At 41.2% G+C, this 18,663-nt stretch overlaps 1 protein-coding gene across 1 annotated transcript in view; it reads right to left on the bottom strand.

Moving 5' to 3' along the window:
- Nucleotides 1–18,663, bottom strand: part of LOC133055140 (zinc finger protein 91-like) — a 39,676-nt gene that overhangs the window by 19,247 nt on the left and 1,766 nt on the right. The window contains 5 exon segments of the mRNA XM_061140593.1: nt 4,597–6,224; nt 6,849–7,030; nt 10,613–10,705; nt 12,123–12,249; nt 15,658–15,734. Of these exon segments, the coding sequence (XP_060996576.1) occupies nt 4,597–6,224; nt 6,849–7,030; nt 10,613–10,705; nt 12,123–12,249; nt 15,658–15,734 (2,107 nt within the window).

Genomic DNA, 18,663 nt, shown 5'->3' on the forward strand with positions numbered 1-18,663 from the left:
ACATTTCCCATGTGGACAATCTTGTTCCCACATGTGGACAATCTCCCTACTTAGCTTTCCCCACCAGAACGAGCATTTGTTATCACTGCTGAATCTATGTGGGCAATAAATAGATAAACTCTCTAGTTTAACCCTCTGTTCCTGTTTTAGGAATGTGCACTCCATACCTCTAGATAAATGTTTAATAACATGTGTCCATCATGACAGTTTAACACAAATTATTTCATGGTCCCGAAAGTTCTCTAGACTTAGGATATTCATAGTCCCTCCTTTGAATCCCACAGTAATCATGGACCTTTTTAATCTCTTCTATATTTCTTACTAGATTCCCAGGTGACTGAGTGGTAAGGAATCTGCCTGCTGATACAGGTCATCCAGGTGATGCGGGTTCGATCCGTGGATCAGGAAGATCCCCTGGAGGAAGAGATGGCAACCCACTCCAATATCCTTTCCTGGGAAATCAATGGAGAGAGGTGAGCATGACAGGATACAGCCCCTGGGATGACAGATACTCAGACACAACTGAGCACACATAAGAACATTTACCTACACCAGAAAGTCTTATTGTAAAAATCCTACTTTTTGTAGCATTTTCAAATGGGCTTCTTTCACTTAGTAATGAAGGAGGAAACAGACAGAGCTGGACTCCGTCTTAGGCCAGGCTGTGAGCATTAGGCTAAAGGCATGGTCACCCTCCCAGTGGACTCTGAACTTTGTGCCCTGGTGTCTATAGAAATGGCATACTAATAGAAAATCAGATCCCACCCCGCCCCCCCATAAAAGAGCCTCAGGAGTTGTACTTGGACTCTGTTGCCCAAAAGAATATGGTAATTATCTCTGTAATACAACAAAATGGTAAATTCCATTCCGTTTATTGGGATATGACCACAGGCCTGTTGATAAATATCCACTGTTTACTTAGTCCTGTGACACAAGAATCATGGGTTAACTTTGATCGTATCTCTCTTTTACCTTGTCCAGACTAGTTTCAAGGAGTTGGGGAGGTGGGTTTGAACAAGTACACTTAGGGTATATAAAGTTTTCACAAAAATTGTTTGGGGTCCTTGGATAAGAGGAGACTCTGCCTTGGCCCCGCCAGTGTGATAAACTGCACTCCACTATCTGCATTGTCCTTCTGAGTCAGTTTGTTTCCCAGAACACGTGGCTAGAACAGTAAAATGCATGGAATGATTGTCAATGTATTTTATGCCTTAAAGCTTAACATACAAAAGCTTAAGAACTACCTCTGCGCCTATATTCCTGCTCAGTAAATAAGTTCATCAATACCATTTTTGAAATTCTGTACATATCTGTTAAGACAATATTTGCACAAATATAGAGATCAGACGTGGACACAGCAGGAGAAGAAGAGGGGGACCAATTGAAAGTGTACCGTTGACATATGTACACCACCATGGGTAAAACGTTGGAGAAGACTCTTGAGAGTCCCTTGGACTGCAGGGAGATCCAACCAGTCCATCCTAGAGGATATCAGTCCTGATATTCTATGGAAGGACTGATGTTGAAGCTGAATCTTCAATACGTTGGCCATCTGATGTGAAGAAGTGACTCATTTGAAGAGCCCCTGACGCTGGGAAAAATTGAAAGGGGGAGGAGAAGGGGCCGACAGAGGATGAGGTGGTTGGATGGCATCACTGACTCAGTGGACATGAGTTTGAGCAAGCTCCAGGAGTTGGTGATGGACAGAGAGACCTGGCGTGCAGCACTCCATGGGGTCTCAAAGAGTCAGACACGACTGAGCAACTGAACTGAACTGATGGTTAAAATAGGTAGCTGGTGGGAAGCTGCTGTTTACCACAGCGAATTTAGCTTGATGCTCTGTGCTGAGGAGGGGGCTGAAACGGCGACCACGGGAGGGAGGGCCAAGAGGGAGAAGATTTATGTATACTTACAGCTGATTGAGGATGTCATATAGTACAAACTAGCACAACATTGTAAAGTGCTACTAATATATATATATCTCAAAAGGAAAAAAAAGCTAAACAGACTGGTCACCCAGTGTTGGAGAATCCATCTGACAGTGCAGGGGACAAGGGTCTCATCCCTGGTCCAGGAATACTCCACATGCTGTGGGGAGACTAAGCCTGTGCCCCAAAACTGCTGAGGCTGGGGGGGGCAGCTTAATCTTTTCAATGGGCAGGAGGCAAAAGAAAGATGCTCACCACCGCTAAACAATAAGAAACGCAGAACAAAGGTACAGGGATATATCACCGCATGCCAGTCAGAAGAACAATCAGCAAAAAGCCCACTAATAATATCACAAACGCTGAAGGGGCTTGGAGATCAGGGAACCTCCTACATTGCTGCAGAGAATGTAAACTGGTGCAGTCACGTGGGAGGACCGTGTGGAAGTTCCTTAAAAAACATAACCTCCTGGCATTTAAGGAAATGAATTTCATGAAAAGTAGACAAAACAGATTAATCAACAAATTGACAAGTTTTATAGTTTGTAGTAAATCATCTGCAATTCTGAAATGACCAGTTTTGATGTGGCATTTCTAAATTCTCTAAGTTCAATGTGTAAGAATACACATACACTCACATATTCCTTCTTGGTTTTCTCACTGCTAACATGTATACCTTCAGATATTTATATCCTGTAATCAATGTGTGTTATATAATTCATATTATGTATATATCTTCAGATATTTATATATTGCATTCAAAGTATGACAAAGCCAAGAGAAAACAGTTCCTCTAAGCCTTACAAGACACATGTGCTAAGAATGATACAGGGTAAGATTTTATAAATCTTGGTTCAGAATTTTCCCATCATGGCTGTTGATTATTCTTTTTGTGACTTTGTTAAATTTATATTTGCTTAAATGAGCCCCTGAAAAGTTTTAGCTAAAAGAAGAACAAAGGACAATTGCAGCAGGTGAGTTTATGACTCTAGGTCCTCAGAGAACTCACAGCAAGCCTTGAGGTCCCCTGAGGAAGGTCAAGGCTAAAACCAGGCAGAGAAAATTCCAGTACTTGGAGTTCAGACCTGATCCTGGGTGAACTTCTCTGGAGCCCACACGCTGAGTGTGGATGGGTCCATTCAAACAAAGACGAGCATGATTTCGGTGAGCTCTGAGGGTGTCACTGAAGGGGGGCCTGTGCAGTAGACCCTGGGGTTCAGCAAGACTGCTGGTCTCAAGGAAGGGGTCATCTAGTGCAGGTGCTCACAGGGCAGGACTGGCTGGTGTGAGTTCAAGGACCTGCAGGCTGCCTGCTCCCTAGACAGATGCTGAGACAGCAACAGCATGGAGCAGTTCAGGGGAGCTCTCAACAGTACTCTGTATGATCCTTCTTATTAGAACCACCACGATGTCCATGTAGATAAAAATCCGAAGGGAGATACAATGTAGAAATGGTGGGAAATATATGAAGTTATGAGAGGTTTAATGGCAGTAAGGAACTAATTTCTACAGATGCCATCCCCCTGTGCTTCAAACAGTTTATCATTACGTTACCTTTCCTGCAACATTAAATAGGTGGGAGAGGTTAATGCTGGTGGTGCGTTAATCCTTCATTCATTCCACATCAATTGTAACACTGAAAAACCATTCACTTTTATTAATTAAGGTACATTAATTTTACACAGATGGAATAAAACCTTTTCCAATTGTTGTTTGATCCTTGATTAAAATACACATTGCAAGCTTCTAAAAACGTTCCTGTTTCTCTGATGAAATGATCTGAGAATGTGATTATATGGTTTACAAAATGAAGGCTAATTTACTAAACATGGATGGATATTAATTATATTAATATGACTTTTCCAGAAAGAGTGTTCTATACTTACATCAGATAGAAGAGAAGGTGTCCTTCCTTCAAGCCTGCCAGATAATATGCATGATTTCTCTACGTTAATGTTATAAAAATACCTTTGATTTTCATGAACTACCCTTCTTTTATGCTTAAAGAGCAAGTGACATAATTATTGAAAACTTAGAGCAAACTTCTGTCTTACTTTGAATTATTCCCTGAACACTTACATCTTGGTGACCACAGAGCTGTTTGACATCAGTGACAAATACATCCATTCAGAGGTTCAGTGTGTACATAACCCACTGTGTTCTAAATCTTATAAATTGGAGAATAAATGTAAATGATTCCCACTTAATACAGAAGGGCTTCTCTTACCATTGGGCAACAACCATCAAAAACATAAGTTTATATATAAAGTAGAAACAAATCACAGCATGTAGTAATTTGAGAGTTGAATTACATTCATTTTGGTTCCTTAATAATCTCAAATAACGTCAACATAAGCAAGGATACATTAATAATAATTATACCTCTGCAAATATCCACCCCTTCATCTTGCGATCCATACTAACATATCAATTTTGTATGTGTTTTACTTATGGAATACTTGCTACAGTGTTTCTGCTTAGAGTAATTCAACAAAAGTGGTACTAATGACATGCTTTCTAGTATGAATTCTCTGATATTGAATTACTTTTGAAGTTTGATTAAGCAGTTCTCTACTTTTTTTTAATTTCATTCAAGTATCTTTCCGAAGAAAACACTCCTTTTTTAAAAATTGTATATTTAGGACCAAAGTTTTTGTCAGTGATTCATTTCTAGGGTTTCTCTGCAGTATGAATTCTCTGATTGTGAGTGAGGTGATGGCTGTGAGGAAATCCTTTGCCACATTCCTTACATTTCTAAAATTTCTCTGCAGCATGAACTCTCTGATTTCGAGAAAGACCTGAACTCTGGGAAAAGGCTTTGCCACATGCTGTACATTTAGTAGTTCTCTCCCTAGTATGGATTCGCTGATGTCTAGTTAAAGCTGAACTTTGCTTAAAAGCCTTGTCACATGCTGTACATTTATAAGGCCTCACCCCAGTATGGATTCGCTGATGTTGAGTTAAAGTTGAAATCTCTTTAAAAGCCTTGCCACATGCTGTACATTTATAAGGTCTCTCCCCAGTACGGATTCGCAGATGTCGAGTAAGAAAATAATAACGGATAAAGGCTTTGCCACATTCTGTACATTTATAAGGTCTTTCTCCCGTATGGATTCGCTGATGTTGAGTTAAATCTGAACTCTGCTTAAAAGCCTTGCCACATGCTGTACATTCATAAGGTCTCTCCCCAGTATGTATTCGCTGATGTCGAGTAAGAAAATAATAACGGATAAAAGCTTTGCCACATGCTGTACATTTATAAGGTCTTTCCCCAGTATGGATTCGTTGATGTCGAGTAAGAAGTGAATAACGGAGAAAGGCTTTGCCACATTCTGTACATTTATAAGGTCTTTCTCCCGTATGGATTTGCTGATGTTGAGTTAAATCTGAACTCTGCTTAAAAGCCTTGCCACATGCTGTACATTCATAAGTTCTCTCCCCAGTATGTATTTGCTGATGTCGAGTAAGAAAATAATAACGGATAAAAGCTTTGCCACATGCTGTACATTTATAAGGTCTTTCCCCAGTATGGATTCGTTGATGTCGAGTAAGAAGTGAATAACGGAGAAAGGCTTTGCCACATTCTGTACATTTATAAGGTCTCTCCCCAGTATGGATTCGGTGATGTTCAGTTAAAGCTGAACTTTGCTTAAAAGCCTTGCCACATGCTGTACATTTATAAGGTCTCTCCCTAGTATGGATTCGCTGATGTTTAGTTAAAGCTGAACTTTGCTTAAAAGCCTTTCCACATGATGCACATTTATAAGGTCTCTCCCCAGTAGGGATTCGCTGATGTTCAGTTAAAGCTGAACATTGCTTAAAAGCCTTGCCACATGCTGTACATTTATAAGGTCTCTCCCCAGTATGAATTTGCTGATGTTGTGTAACACATGAACGGCAGATAAAGACGTTGTCACATTCTGTACATTTGTATGGTTTCTCCCCAGCATGGATTCCCAGATGTTCAGTTAAATATGAACTCTGATTCAAGGTTTGGCCACATGCTGTACATTTGAATTCTTTCCTTCCTGTATGAACTTTCCTATCTCTACTTCGATTTGGTGAGTTACTAAAGACTTTTCCACATGTATTACACTTGTGATGTTTCTGCTTACTCTGAATTATCTGCTGTTGAATAAGTTTTGAAGACTGGTTAACAACTTTACCACAATCATAACAATTATAAGTCTTCTCTCCAATATCCATACTCTTATAAGTATTAATAGTAAGATTTGAGCTTTGACAAAACATATTCCTACACTTATGATGTTTAGAATTGTTGTCTGAAAATTGATGTCCCTGTTGTTTCACGAGATATGAGTCTTGGTCAACATTATGGCCAGTTTCATTGCATGAAGAGTTTCTCATTCCATCATGTATACTCTTGTAATTATTGGGGGTAGAGCTCCTGCTTAAGGCATTACTCATTTGGTTACACTTGGAAAGTTGTTCCACACTAATTATACCTCCATATGTATTGAACAATGATGGTTGAATAAGGTCTCTCCCATTATTATCAACATTCCACATTTTGGAACAAGGAGAAAAGAGTTGTTGGTTGAAGAACAAGAACCCCTTGTTAAAAGATCCCTCAAATTGATTGTATTGGGAATTTTCCCCCTCATGTTTAACTTTCTGGTTTCCAGACATGTTTGAATGTATATTTAATAGACACCTATGCTCAGAGTATAGGTTTGAATGAGTATTTGCAGTAGAGACTAGATGACTTTCCAGATTTTCCACATTTCTGTTCAGAGAACACGTATGTTTCAAGAGATGATGTGGATCTTTGCTGACAAATATCCACTTATCTGCAGATGTTGGTGGCTGAAACTAGTCATCTGAAATTGGTTTTTCCTTATTTGATTCACATCCTTGATTTCTTTTGGCAGTAATGTTTACTTTATGGGAAACTGAACCAACTTGGTTGTGTCCATCATAACATGCTCTGGGCTCTTTATATGCCCTCATATATTCCCAGTCTTTGGTTAAATGTAAATTTGCAAGGTGAAAGCTTTCATATATTCCTAGCTTTGCTGTTGGGAGTAAATCTTCTAAGCCTGGCTTTTGTGACCTCAAACCCTGGGTGTCGTGAGAAGACACAGCTGAAAGATATCAAATAATAAGTTATTCTACTTACTATTGTTGGGGAATATAGTTTACAATTTACATAAAATTGGCATACACTTGGCTAGATTAAGCCTAAAACCGAGATAGAAGGAGTCAAGATGGCAGAGGATTCGGAAGATGTGGAGTTCATCTCTCTCCACAAAAGCATCAAGAATACATCTTGAAGTGGAAAAATTCTCACAGAGCCCTGAGGAACACGGCCATAGGAACTTGGACACCTGAAAGGACAAGAAAGATTCCTGCTGAGCCAGGTAGGACAAGAGAGTGATGGAGGAAAGGGAAAAGGAAAAGAAGCAGGATGGGACCCGCAAAACCTTGGGGGGATCTGAAGAGAGGAGAGGTCTCCACATCCAGGGAAGCCCCTCATTGGCGGGAGCTCAGTTGGGACAGAAGGGGAGCCTTGTTCTCTGTGGAAAGAGAACACGGCAACCAGCGTGCAGTACAGAGTGAGACCTGTAAGCAGGGTACTGATCCCTGCCCTACCCACCCAGCCTGAGAGGGTGTCCTCCACTGCAGACAAGGGCTGGGTGCTGGAACGTTGCGTTCTGAGAGCAGACCCAGGCAGAGGACTGCGTTTGCCGTGAGTAGACATCCTGAGGGGACAGGAGGGAGGGAGGAGCTCTGCAAATGTTATGCTTGTGGAGGAAGCCTGAACCACCAGAGAAGCAGAGCGGTGTTGTTGAGTGATGGCCGAAAAAAAGAACCTCTTTGTAGCCTCTCTGCCTCTCTGCCTGTTCCTGACTCTCCAGGTGCTAGGCATGGCTCCCACCTAGGTGGGTGATCTCACGACCCCCACAGCTGCTTCCTCCTCCCCAGCCACCTCCCCACCAGGGTAGACTCATGGGCTCCAGGGGCACATTCAGAACACATGCCTGTGGGTGGTCCCAATATATAGGTGATGCTGAAACCACAGCTGAGCCCCAAGGCCCTGCCACTAAGCCAGAAAAGCTGAGATCTCTACTTGCATCTGTACAAATCATGGTAATACACTCTACAACTGGCTTGGTAAACTCAGCCCCAACAGAACATCTGGATGGAAATGAGGCTCTGGCAGTCAAGACCAGTCTGGATTTAGCAACTGTAGACTTTGTAGGCATGCACATGAGGCATTTGGGCCAGGTCACAGTCTACTTTGCCCCCATAGCACCATAGCAGGTTCAGCTCCACAATGAATGTACACCTGGGATATGACTACAGTGGATCTCTAATGGTGACCTGGTGAAAACAACAGCTGAGAGACACCAGGGTCAAGTGCCAGCATACCCATGGTTCAGATGGGGCCAAGATTAATGCCAACACAGGGTCACACGAGAGCTCTCACAGCACATGAAAGATGACACGCAGAACACTCTCCGAGGAGAACATCCCCAGAGGAGCAACACTCAGTGGCTTCCCTCCCAGTGGGTGTGCTCCAGTCCCACTAGATCAGAAGCACCACAGATCAGAGCAGAGCTAATTTCAGACCTGGGGCCTCTGCTCCACCAATCAGGAAGCAGACCCCGCCACAGACAGTGACAGCCACAGAGGAAAGGTGAAGCAGACTTCAAGATACGGGCAGGCTCTGGTCACAATAGTAATAATTAACCCCCTCTCAAGGGGATAAGGGCACAAGTCCCTGGACCACCTCACCCACCATGGAGCAGACACCAGAGCAAGAGGAACTAGGATCTGCAGCCTGTAGAACAGAGACCACAGACACAGAACATTGGACAAGATGAGATGACAGAGGAGCATGGTGCAGAGGAGAAGTCAAGATAGAAACCTACTGGAACAACGAAGCCAGGAGCAGTTGAGCAGTGTCATGATTAATTTTTGCTTGAAGTAATCAAATTTACAAACACAACATTTTCACAAAAGCTAATGCCTACTGATTATTTAACCCACTTACCACTCATGTTGTTATCTGAGCATGTTCTAATGGAGTCTAAAATAGTAAATGATATTGACCTAGAACTAATCAGAAATAGATGGCATAAATGATAAAGTCCTTGGATGTTTCATAACAAAAAGATAGATTTAGTAAGGTAAGAGTTCTTAACAAATCAAATGAGAAGTGAAACTTGAAAAATATGGTGAGAACACAGGGAACTCTACTCAATGCTTTGTGGTGACCTAGATGGGAAGGAAATCTCCTCAAGAAGGGAAATGTGTATGTGCATCACTTATTCTTTCTGTATAGCAAAACTAACATAACATTGTAAAATAGCATTATTGGAACAGAAAAATTTCTTCTTAAAGATTTCTCTATATAATCTATAAGTTTAATAGTGAAGAACAATCAGAAAAAAGCACTGTGGGACATGTTATAAACTCCCACGTCAATAATTTGTTTAAAAACTCTCTGAGTTAAATAAATATATTAAAGCATTCTAGCATTAATGAATTGGGACATAAATACTTAACACATTTAATGTTAGTTCATATAAAAAAAGGAAACTTTCACATAAAATTCAGATTTGCATTTTCTCATTTTAGTGAGGTGTCTTATGTGAAGAAGGAATTCATAGGGCCTGGACTCAATCTCAGGCCTGTCTGAGCTGATCGTGCTCGGCCACCTCTCCAGTGGACTCTGAACTCTCTGCTTAGTGCCTGTGGGAAGGACAATGGAAGGATAAGACCCCTCCGGACAGGGGAACCTTGAAGATCATATCCAGGTTCCTCATCACCTAACAGAAAACAGACACTAATTACCCCTGCCTCCGGACACTATCTATCAGAATGTAAACACAGGCTTATTAGTTATTAACTGGTTGATATGTAACCATGGGCTTATTGATGATTAACTGTTTGAATACATAACACGTGAATGACGGGGTTATTGTGATTGTATTTACGCTTCCTTTGTAAGCATCAAGGGATTGGGGTGGTGGGTTTGGACACGTACACATGGGGTATAAAAGATTTTCACAAATGCTGGTCGGGGCCCTTGGATAAGAGGAGACTCTGCCTTGGGCCCGCCGGTGTAATAAACTGCACTCACTATCTGCATTGTCCTTCTGAGTGAGTTTGTGTCCCGGAAAGTGTGGCTGTCACAAGGCAGTGAAGAAAGAATTTGAGTATGAAATTTCTAAGGTCATATGTGTAGTTTCCAGTGGACTGGAAATTATATGGTAAAAAAACAAAAAAAAACATCTGTCCCCAGTATTCCCAGAAGTTTGGCAATTTTTTCACAGCTCCACCCACACACTTCTAACTACGGACAGAATTACCACTTTTAAAAGTGCTTAATATAGTTACTCAGAAATATGCAGATTTTCTAATACCTCCCCAAAATGGACGTGTTATTAGGTCATGCGAGTTGTTCCAGGCCAAGAGAGTATTTTGGTTCTAACTGTGAATGTGAAAATTAATCACTGGAGAAAAATACACAAATGATAAAAAAGAATCAGGAATGGGTCAGGAGATGACCCTCTATGACAGTGACAGAAATAAACCTAGGCTAATCCAAAATCATCTCCACTGAAACAGATCTTCTCAAACCAGACGACAAAGTATGACTTCCTCCCCAATGCTTGTCCCTCTCACCTCAGTTATCTGCTTCATCCATAGACACATACCTGGGTTTATGGCAGTCTCCATTCTCCTTACATCCCAGGGATCCTTCATTTGCTCCAGAAACGTGACCAGGTCCGGCTTAGAGACCACAAGACCTGTTCATCAGAAAAAGGAATATGTGTTTTCTGAGATATTCATCAATTTCCAATCCGATACGTATTCAGGTGAGAGAGAACTCAAGGGAGAAAGTTAAAATAGCATTAAAAAAATGATTTCACCAAATAGTTTATTGGAAGCATCTTTAAAAGACAAATGCATCAAAATCAGATTCTGATATTATGCTCAAGCACTACTAAGGAAAAGCACGCAGTGGAGTTCCAGTTTTAAGAGGAGAGTGGCACTATTTGATACCACAGAACTTACAGAATTACCACGAACCTAGAATGAAGTATATGCAGGTCAAGAAGCAACAGTTAGAATCATACATGGAACAGTTGACTGGTGGCAGATTGGGAAAGGAGTACATCAAGGCTGTACATGGCCACCCTGCTTATTTAATTTCTATGCAGAGTACATCATGTGAAATGCTGGGCTGGATGAATCACAACCTGGAATCAAGATTACCAGGAGAGATATCAACAACCTCAGATAGACAGATGATATCACTCTAACGGCAGAACTTGAAGAGGAACTAAAAAGGCTCTTGATGGGGGTGAAAGAGGAGAGTGAAAAAGCTGGCTTAAAACTCAACATTCAGAAAACTAAGATCATGGCATCCAGTCTCATCGCTTCATGGCAAATAGATAGGGGAAAAGTGGAAACAGTGACAGATTTAATTTTGGGAGGGGGGGCGGGGGCTCCAAAATTACTGCAGATGGTGACTGCAGCCATGAAATTAAAAGATGCTTGCCCTTTGGAAGAAAAGATATGACAAAGACAGCATATTAAAAAGCAGAGACATCACTTTGCCAACAAAGGTCAAAGGTATGGTTTTTTCAATAGTCATGTATGGATGTGATATTTGGAACATAAAGAAGGCTGAGCACCAAAGAATTGATGCCTTCGAACTGTGGTGCTGGAGAAGACTCTTGAGAGTCCCTTGGTCAGCAAGGAGATCACACCAGTCAATCCTAAAGAAATCAACCCTGAATATTCATTGGAAGGACTGATGCTGAAGGTCCAATACTTCGGCCACCTGATGCGAAGAGCCAATTCATTGGAAAAGAACCTGATGCTGGGAAAGACTGAGGGCAGGAGAAGGGAGTGGCAGAAGATGAGATGGTTGAATAGCATTATTGACTCAGTGGATATGAATGTGAGCAAACTCTGGGAGTTAAAGAAGGCTAGGGAAGCCTGGCTTGCTGCATTCCACGGGATGGCAAAGAGTTGGACATGACTTAGCGACTGAACAACAAGGAGGCAGGTTACATCAAGAAAGAAGGTTACTTTCTCCTGGAACGTAGGGATCTTAACCTCTACTGGACAAAGCAGAAAATTCCAGGAGACATTCTAGAATGAATGAACCAAAACCCTGAGGATACATAAGGGATTCTGGAAGCAAGTGATCCTCACCCAAGCAGGCCAGATTCCTGTAATTCTCTAGCATCACGTCCCTGTACAGTTCCCGCTGACCGAGGTCCAGGCATTCCCACTCCTCTTGCGTGAAATCTATGGTCACATCCTGGAATATCAGCAGCCCCTGAAATATAAAGAACATGAGCCACGTGGACCTGGGAAGACTTCCTAATGTGACCCAAGATGAAACCAGCAAGAGAAATGGTTTTCATTTAGGAGAATGTCTGGTGTTACTCAGGAATATAATTTTTATACTGCCATATTTTCCACAGTATTTATAACCCCAGGAAAAGAGAATGAGACATGATCCACAGACCACTATAGAAACTATTCTGATCTGGAAGAGAAATTATAAAAGAATCTCATCAACAATGACCTATCTATTTTTGAGAGTTGTACTCGTGTGACCCAGGATAAACTGTCTATCAAGGAAAGCATGTTAGTCACTCAGTCATGTCTGATTCTTTCCGACCCCATGGACTGCAGCATGCCAGGCTTCTCTGTCCATGGGATTTTTCAGGCAGGAATACTGGAGTGAGTTGCCATTTCCTTCTCCAGGGGAATCTTCCCCACCAAGGGATCGGACCCGGGTCTCTCACATTGCAGGCAGACTCCTCACCATCTGAGCCACCAGGGAAGCCCCCTATCAAGGAACCAGGAAATATTTTTAAAAAGCATGATGCTCTGATCTAAGAGTTCTGGAGTGGGGCCAATGTGCCACATTTTTAACAAGCTTATTTTAACTAGTAATATTGAAAACTCTGATACATGAATGACCGTTCTGAATAGCAAAGAGGTAGACCACTAAGGTAAGAATTTATACTTAACTTTGAATTTTAAGTGTTTTATAAAATTGACAGGTGTGATAGAATAGTACCCATAGCAGCAATAGTCCTTTGAACTAATTAGTATATACTATATGTCTTTCTAAAAGTTTTTACAGGGTCTTGAATGCATCACATAAATAATATAAAATCAACAACATTGTTGTTCCACCGTTTTGCAAATATTTTGACAAACATTCATTAAATGACAGATCTTGAATTTGCTTCAGTTTATGTGAACTAAAATTTAACTGGTAAAACACAAATACACAGAGACAACACTAAAGAAAGTGTATACGAGTTTTTATAGGATCTTCCCTGGTAGTCTGAGCTCCCGTCAGGGGGCTGGGTTCAGTCCCTTGGTAGAGAACTAGATGCCACACGCCACAACTAAAGTATGCCTGCTGCAACAAAGTCTCCCACATGGCTCCAAGATTCTGCAGGCTACGACCAAGACACAAGTCAGCAAACATAAATACGTGTATTTTTTAAAAAAGAACTTTATATAACTGGGGAGAATACCAAAACAAGAAAAAAATAATAATTTTAACATTTTCATACATACAGACATATATTAAAATGAGACTATACAGTTATTAAGAGTATTAAAGAAGAGCTAACATTCAGAAAACTAAGATGACGGCATCCGGTCCCATCACTTCATGGCAAATAAATGGGGAAAGAGTGGAAACAGTGGCTGACTTTATTTTGGGGGCTCCAAAATCACTGCAGATGGTGACTCCAGCCACAAAATTAAAAGACCCTTACTCCTTGGAAGAAAAGTTATGACCAACCTAGACAGCACATTAAAAAGCAGAAACATTACTCTGTCCACAAAGGTCTGTCTAGTCAAGCCTATGGTTTTTCCAGTAGTCATGTATGGATGTGAGAGTTGGACTATAAAGAAAGCTGAGCACAGAAGAATTGATGCTTTTGAACTGTGGTGTTGGAGAAGACTCTTGAGAGTCCCTTGGCCTGCAATGAGATGCAATCAGTCCATCCTAAAGGAAATCAGTCTGGATGTTCATTGGAAGGACTGATGTTCAAGCTGAAACTCCAACATTTTGGCCACCTGATGCGAAAAGCTGACTCATTTGAAAAGACCCTGATGTTGGGAAAGGTTGAAGGCAGGAGGAGAAGGGGACGACAGAGGATGAGATGGTTAGATGGTATCACTGACTCAATGGACATGAGTTTGGTTAAACTCCAGGAGTTGGTGATGGACAGAGAGACCTGGAATGCTGCGGTTCATGGGGTCGCAAGAGTCAGACACGAATGAGTGACTGAACTGAACTGATTCATGTTCAGTTCATGTTCAGTTCAGTTCATTTCAGTTCAGTTCATTCATATTCAAGTCAATAAAATCGATATTCATGTCAATAAAATCAGTTCATATTCAGTTCAGTTCATGTTCAGTTCATTTCAGTTCAGTCATTCATATTCATGTCAATAAAATTGAGATTATTTTTAATGGGTTAAAATATATACATCTACTTGTGGATGATATTCTTTGTATATTTTAAATACACCAGGGTGCAAACATATACAATGGTATGAGATAAATTAGAGCTCTTGGTTCTGAAACTTTAATTTCTTGAAAAACTGTATCATTTTGCTGAGCTGTATCTTAGCAATTCAACACAGGTGAAAACAGATTAGCACCAATATGATTGTTGCAAATATTTTGATAAAAAAATACAAAAATGTGAGTAAGAAGACTATGTCTGTGATATGAGCGAGAAGTGTACTGGAAACATCACACTTGGGCTTGAGTGATGAAAACTCCCACTCCCAAAACCCAGTATCTATCATCAACACAGTGAGTGTTCATTTTCCAAAGCAAAGAGAAACCAAAAAGATGTGGAGTTTCTCCATTAACTGTGCGGGTTTTCACATGGTCCTCATTCCATTTTTCCACAGCCTTGTTTAAAGACAGAGGAAACAAAGTGAACTTTATAGCCTGATAATCTCAGAGAAATCACCAGAGCCAGTGGACATCATCTGTCATGGTGTAAATGGATCACATGGAAGATGTACTATCAGAACCTGGGCATTTCGGAAAAAATAAGGAAATTATAACATGAACCTAACATAAAAAATATCAGTTTTATGCAAAATTCATTTCATATATACTTCCTCCATTTTGTATCCTAACAATGTGTTTAACTAGTAAGTCTTAGCATTACAGAGGACAGTATCTCCTAGTTTTCTTTTTATTTCTGAGCAGTTTCTTAAAAAATTCTGGATCACTGAGTTTATTCAATACATAAAGGGCATTTTCTAACTCCTAAAGAGCTGAAATTGCATCCACATGTAAACTCATCACGGCATTTCCCTTAGTTCCCTAAGATCCCAACACTGAACCACATCCCAATGGGAATCTCGGATAACAGTGCGTCTCCGTGTTTATCTCTCACAAAGGGAATATATTCACCAGTTGAAAGTTGCTAATTAAGGTTGAATATTCATCATGCTCCATAGAAAGCCAGGATACAGACAAGGGAGACAAGATTCTGGGACACAAGGGAGAAGTGGTCTAAAGAGCCAGGCTTCACTATGATAAGAAGAAAAGGAAAAAATAAAGAAGTTGATAACAAACACCCAGGCAGAAAAGTTAGAAGCAGAGAACTAAAGGTTTTCTGGTTCTCAGTCCAGGCATTTCAGGAAGAAAAGCAGACAGAGCCCCAGACCCGGGACAGGACATGTACCTGAGAAGCTGCCATTTCCTCCTCTTCTTCCTCCTGCTCTGCGTCTTCTCTGGGGATGTTACATCCCAAACTCACATCTGCATCTTGAGAAAATACCTTCAAAGGCATCCTCACAGCTCTTTAACCTGCAACTACTTCACTTACAGACAAAAGGACCTTGAAAAGCTGAAAAGACCCACCTCTCCTGTCCTCTCTCAGGAGACATTCAGGAACAATCACTTCCTACCTGGAGACCAGCCTATGGACTTATTTCTTGATTGTTCTCTCCCCATAGAGAGCTCCTAACCCTCTGCCCACACAGATGATGTGAGTTGACTTCCTGGTCCAAATCCAGCTAGACCAACCCTGCTGCCTCTCCGCGGACTGACGCCGGGCCTCAGCTCTCACAAATGCACCAGGAGCCGCGTCCTTATCCCGGGCCCCCCCTTAGAGTCCCCTGGAGCACTTCCTACACACCGCACTGGGGCTGCCACAGGACTAATAGAGAACTCTGGGGAGGGCGCCGGGGAGGTCATGTCCTAGCACTGGTCACGTGACCCTGATGGGAAACAGATGGAAACCACTTGGCTAATGGTTCAGATTCTTCCTGAACCATTTCAGTGAATATGAACCCTTCGAGGTCAGGTCCCCACTCTAAGTTATGAATCTGCAGGTCTGAGGTGGGTTCATTAAATACGTCTTTAGCATGTTCTCTGTTCTGATGCTTCTCCCCCAAGACCCACACTCAGGAGCCCTGAGCTTCAGCCCTCACACTCAGCACGGCTGAGACCTCTCAGAAGGGGAGGGTTTAGGCTGGGAATTTCTGAGGGAGGTCAGGCTAGAACCAGGCAGAGAAAGCTGCAGTACTTGGGGTTCAGGCCTTTCTAAGTGACCCTGGGTGAAGCACTGTGGGTTCCTCAGGCTGAGTGTGGATGGGTCCATTCAAACCAGAGGAACAGGATTCTGGTGAGCTCTGAGGGTGTCACTGAAGGGGGGCCTGTGAAGTAGGCCCTGGGGTTCAGCAAGACTGCTGGTCTCAAGGAAGGGGGTCACCTAGGGCAGGTGCTCACAGGACTGGCTGGTGTGAGTTCAAGGACCTGCAGGCTGCCTGCTCCCCAGACAGACGCTGAGGCAGCAACAGCATGGAGCAGTTCAGGGGAGCTCTCAACAGTACTCTGTATGATCCTTCTTATTAGGGCCATCACCATGCCCCAGCAGTTACAGAGAGGGGGAAAAGTACAATGGAGGAGCGATGGGAAATACATGATCAAATTATATGAGGCTTAAGGGCAGTAACAGATGTCATCCCACAGTGCTACCTAATAGTTTACTGTTACGATTCTTTCCTGCAACCTTAAATAAGATGGGAGAGGTTAACGGTGGTGATAGGTAAACACTTCATTCATTACACATCAACTGTGTCACCAGAAACCATTCAGTTTTATTGATCACATGTATGAATACCACACGTAGTCATAATGAAATCTTTTACAATCCACTGTGTAATCTTTGATTAGAATACAGATTACAAGCATAGACCATGATATTCATTTTTCTGATACAATTTGGTCTGAGAGTTGCACTTTCTATGTTTACAAAATGAAGGCTAATCATTTAATGAACAAGACACAGATTAATTACATGATTTTTCTGGGAAGGGTTTCCCATACTTTTCCAGCGTATCAGAGAAGTCTTTATTTCAAACATGTCAATTAATATTCTTGACTTCTGTTAGTATTATAAAGATGCATCAAAATATCAGTGAACTGTAATTGTATTATCCTTAAAAAGCAAGTGACACTGAAATTTTAGAACAAACCTCTGTGGAATTATTTCCTGAACACTTACATCATGGTTACCTACAGGGTTGTTTGACACCAGTGACAAACACCTCCATTTAGATGTTCAGTGTACATGTTATGTTACTATGTCCTTAATGTCCTCAGTGGAGAATAAATACCAATGGTTCCTACATCATGTAGGATTCTCTTCTCACTGAGGCAGCAACCATCAAAAACTTAAGTTCACACGCACAGTACAAACAAAGCATGACATGTGGTATTTTGAGGGTTGAGTTACTTCCATGTGGTTTTCAAATAATCTCAAATATGTCAGAACAAACAAGAATACATTGCTAATAAGTGTACCGCTCCACACCCAACCCTCCATCCTGGGATCCATCCTAACATATCAATTTTCTCTGTGTTTTAACTACGGATTGCTATCTACAGTAATTCTCCTTCAGAGGAAATATGAAGTGCTTCCTAGTATGCATTCTCTGATATTTATTTAGATTTGATTTTTATTAAACCTCTCCTACTTTTTTTTACATCATCACATATCTTTCCTGTATAAATGCTCTCATGTTTTCTAAAGCGTACATTTAGGACTAACCTCTTTCATCACTTACTACATTACTAGGGTTTCTCTCCAGTATGTGCTCTCTGATGTCTAGTGAGGTGAGAGCTCTGATTAAAGCCTTTGCCACTTTCCTTACATTTAAATTTTTAAGTTTTCTCTGAAGGATGAATTCTCTGATGTTGACTAAGACTTGAGCTCTGGGTAAAGGCTTTGCCACATTCTTTACATCTGAATGGTTTCCAGTACAAATTTGCCAATGTTGAATAAAGCTAGGAATTTGGTTAAAGGCTTTGCCACAACCCTTATATTTATAAGGTTTCTCTCCAGTATGAATTATCGGATGCCTATTAAGAGTGGAACTATGATTAAAGGTTTTGCCACACTCTGTGCATTTATAATGTTTCTCCTCAGTATGAATTCTCTTATGTTGAATAAATTTTGAGCAATGGATAAAGGCCTTGCCACATTCTGTACATTTCTTAAGTCTTCTCTGCATTACCAACATGAATTTGCAAATGTCTAGCAAGAATTGATATCCCATTAAAGGTTTTTCCACATTACATATATTTATAAGGCTTCTCTCCAGTATGAATTTGCTGATGTCAAGTGAGATATGAGCACTGGATAAAGGCTTCGCCACATTCTGTACATTTGAAAGGTTGCCAT

The sequence above is a fragment of the Dama dama genome, chromosome 4 (assembly GCF_033118175.1).
Source record: "Dama dama isolate Ldn47 chromosome 4, ASM3311817v1, whole genome shotgun sequence".
Classification (NCBI taxonomy): domain Eukaryota; kingdom Metazoa; phylum Chordata; class Mammalia; order Artiodactyla; family Cervidae; genus Dama; species Dama dama.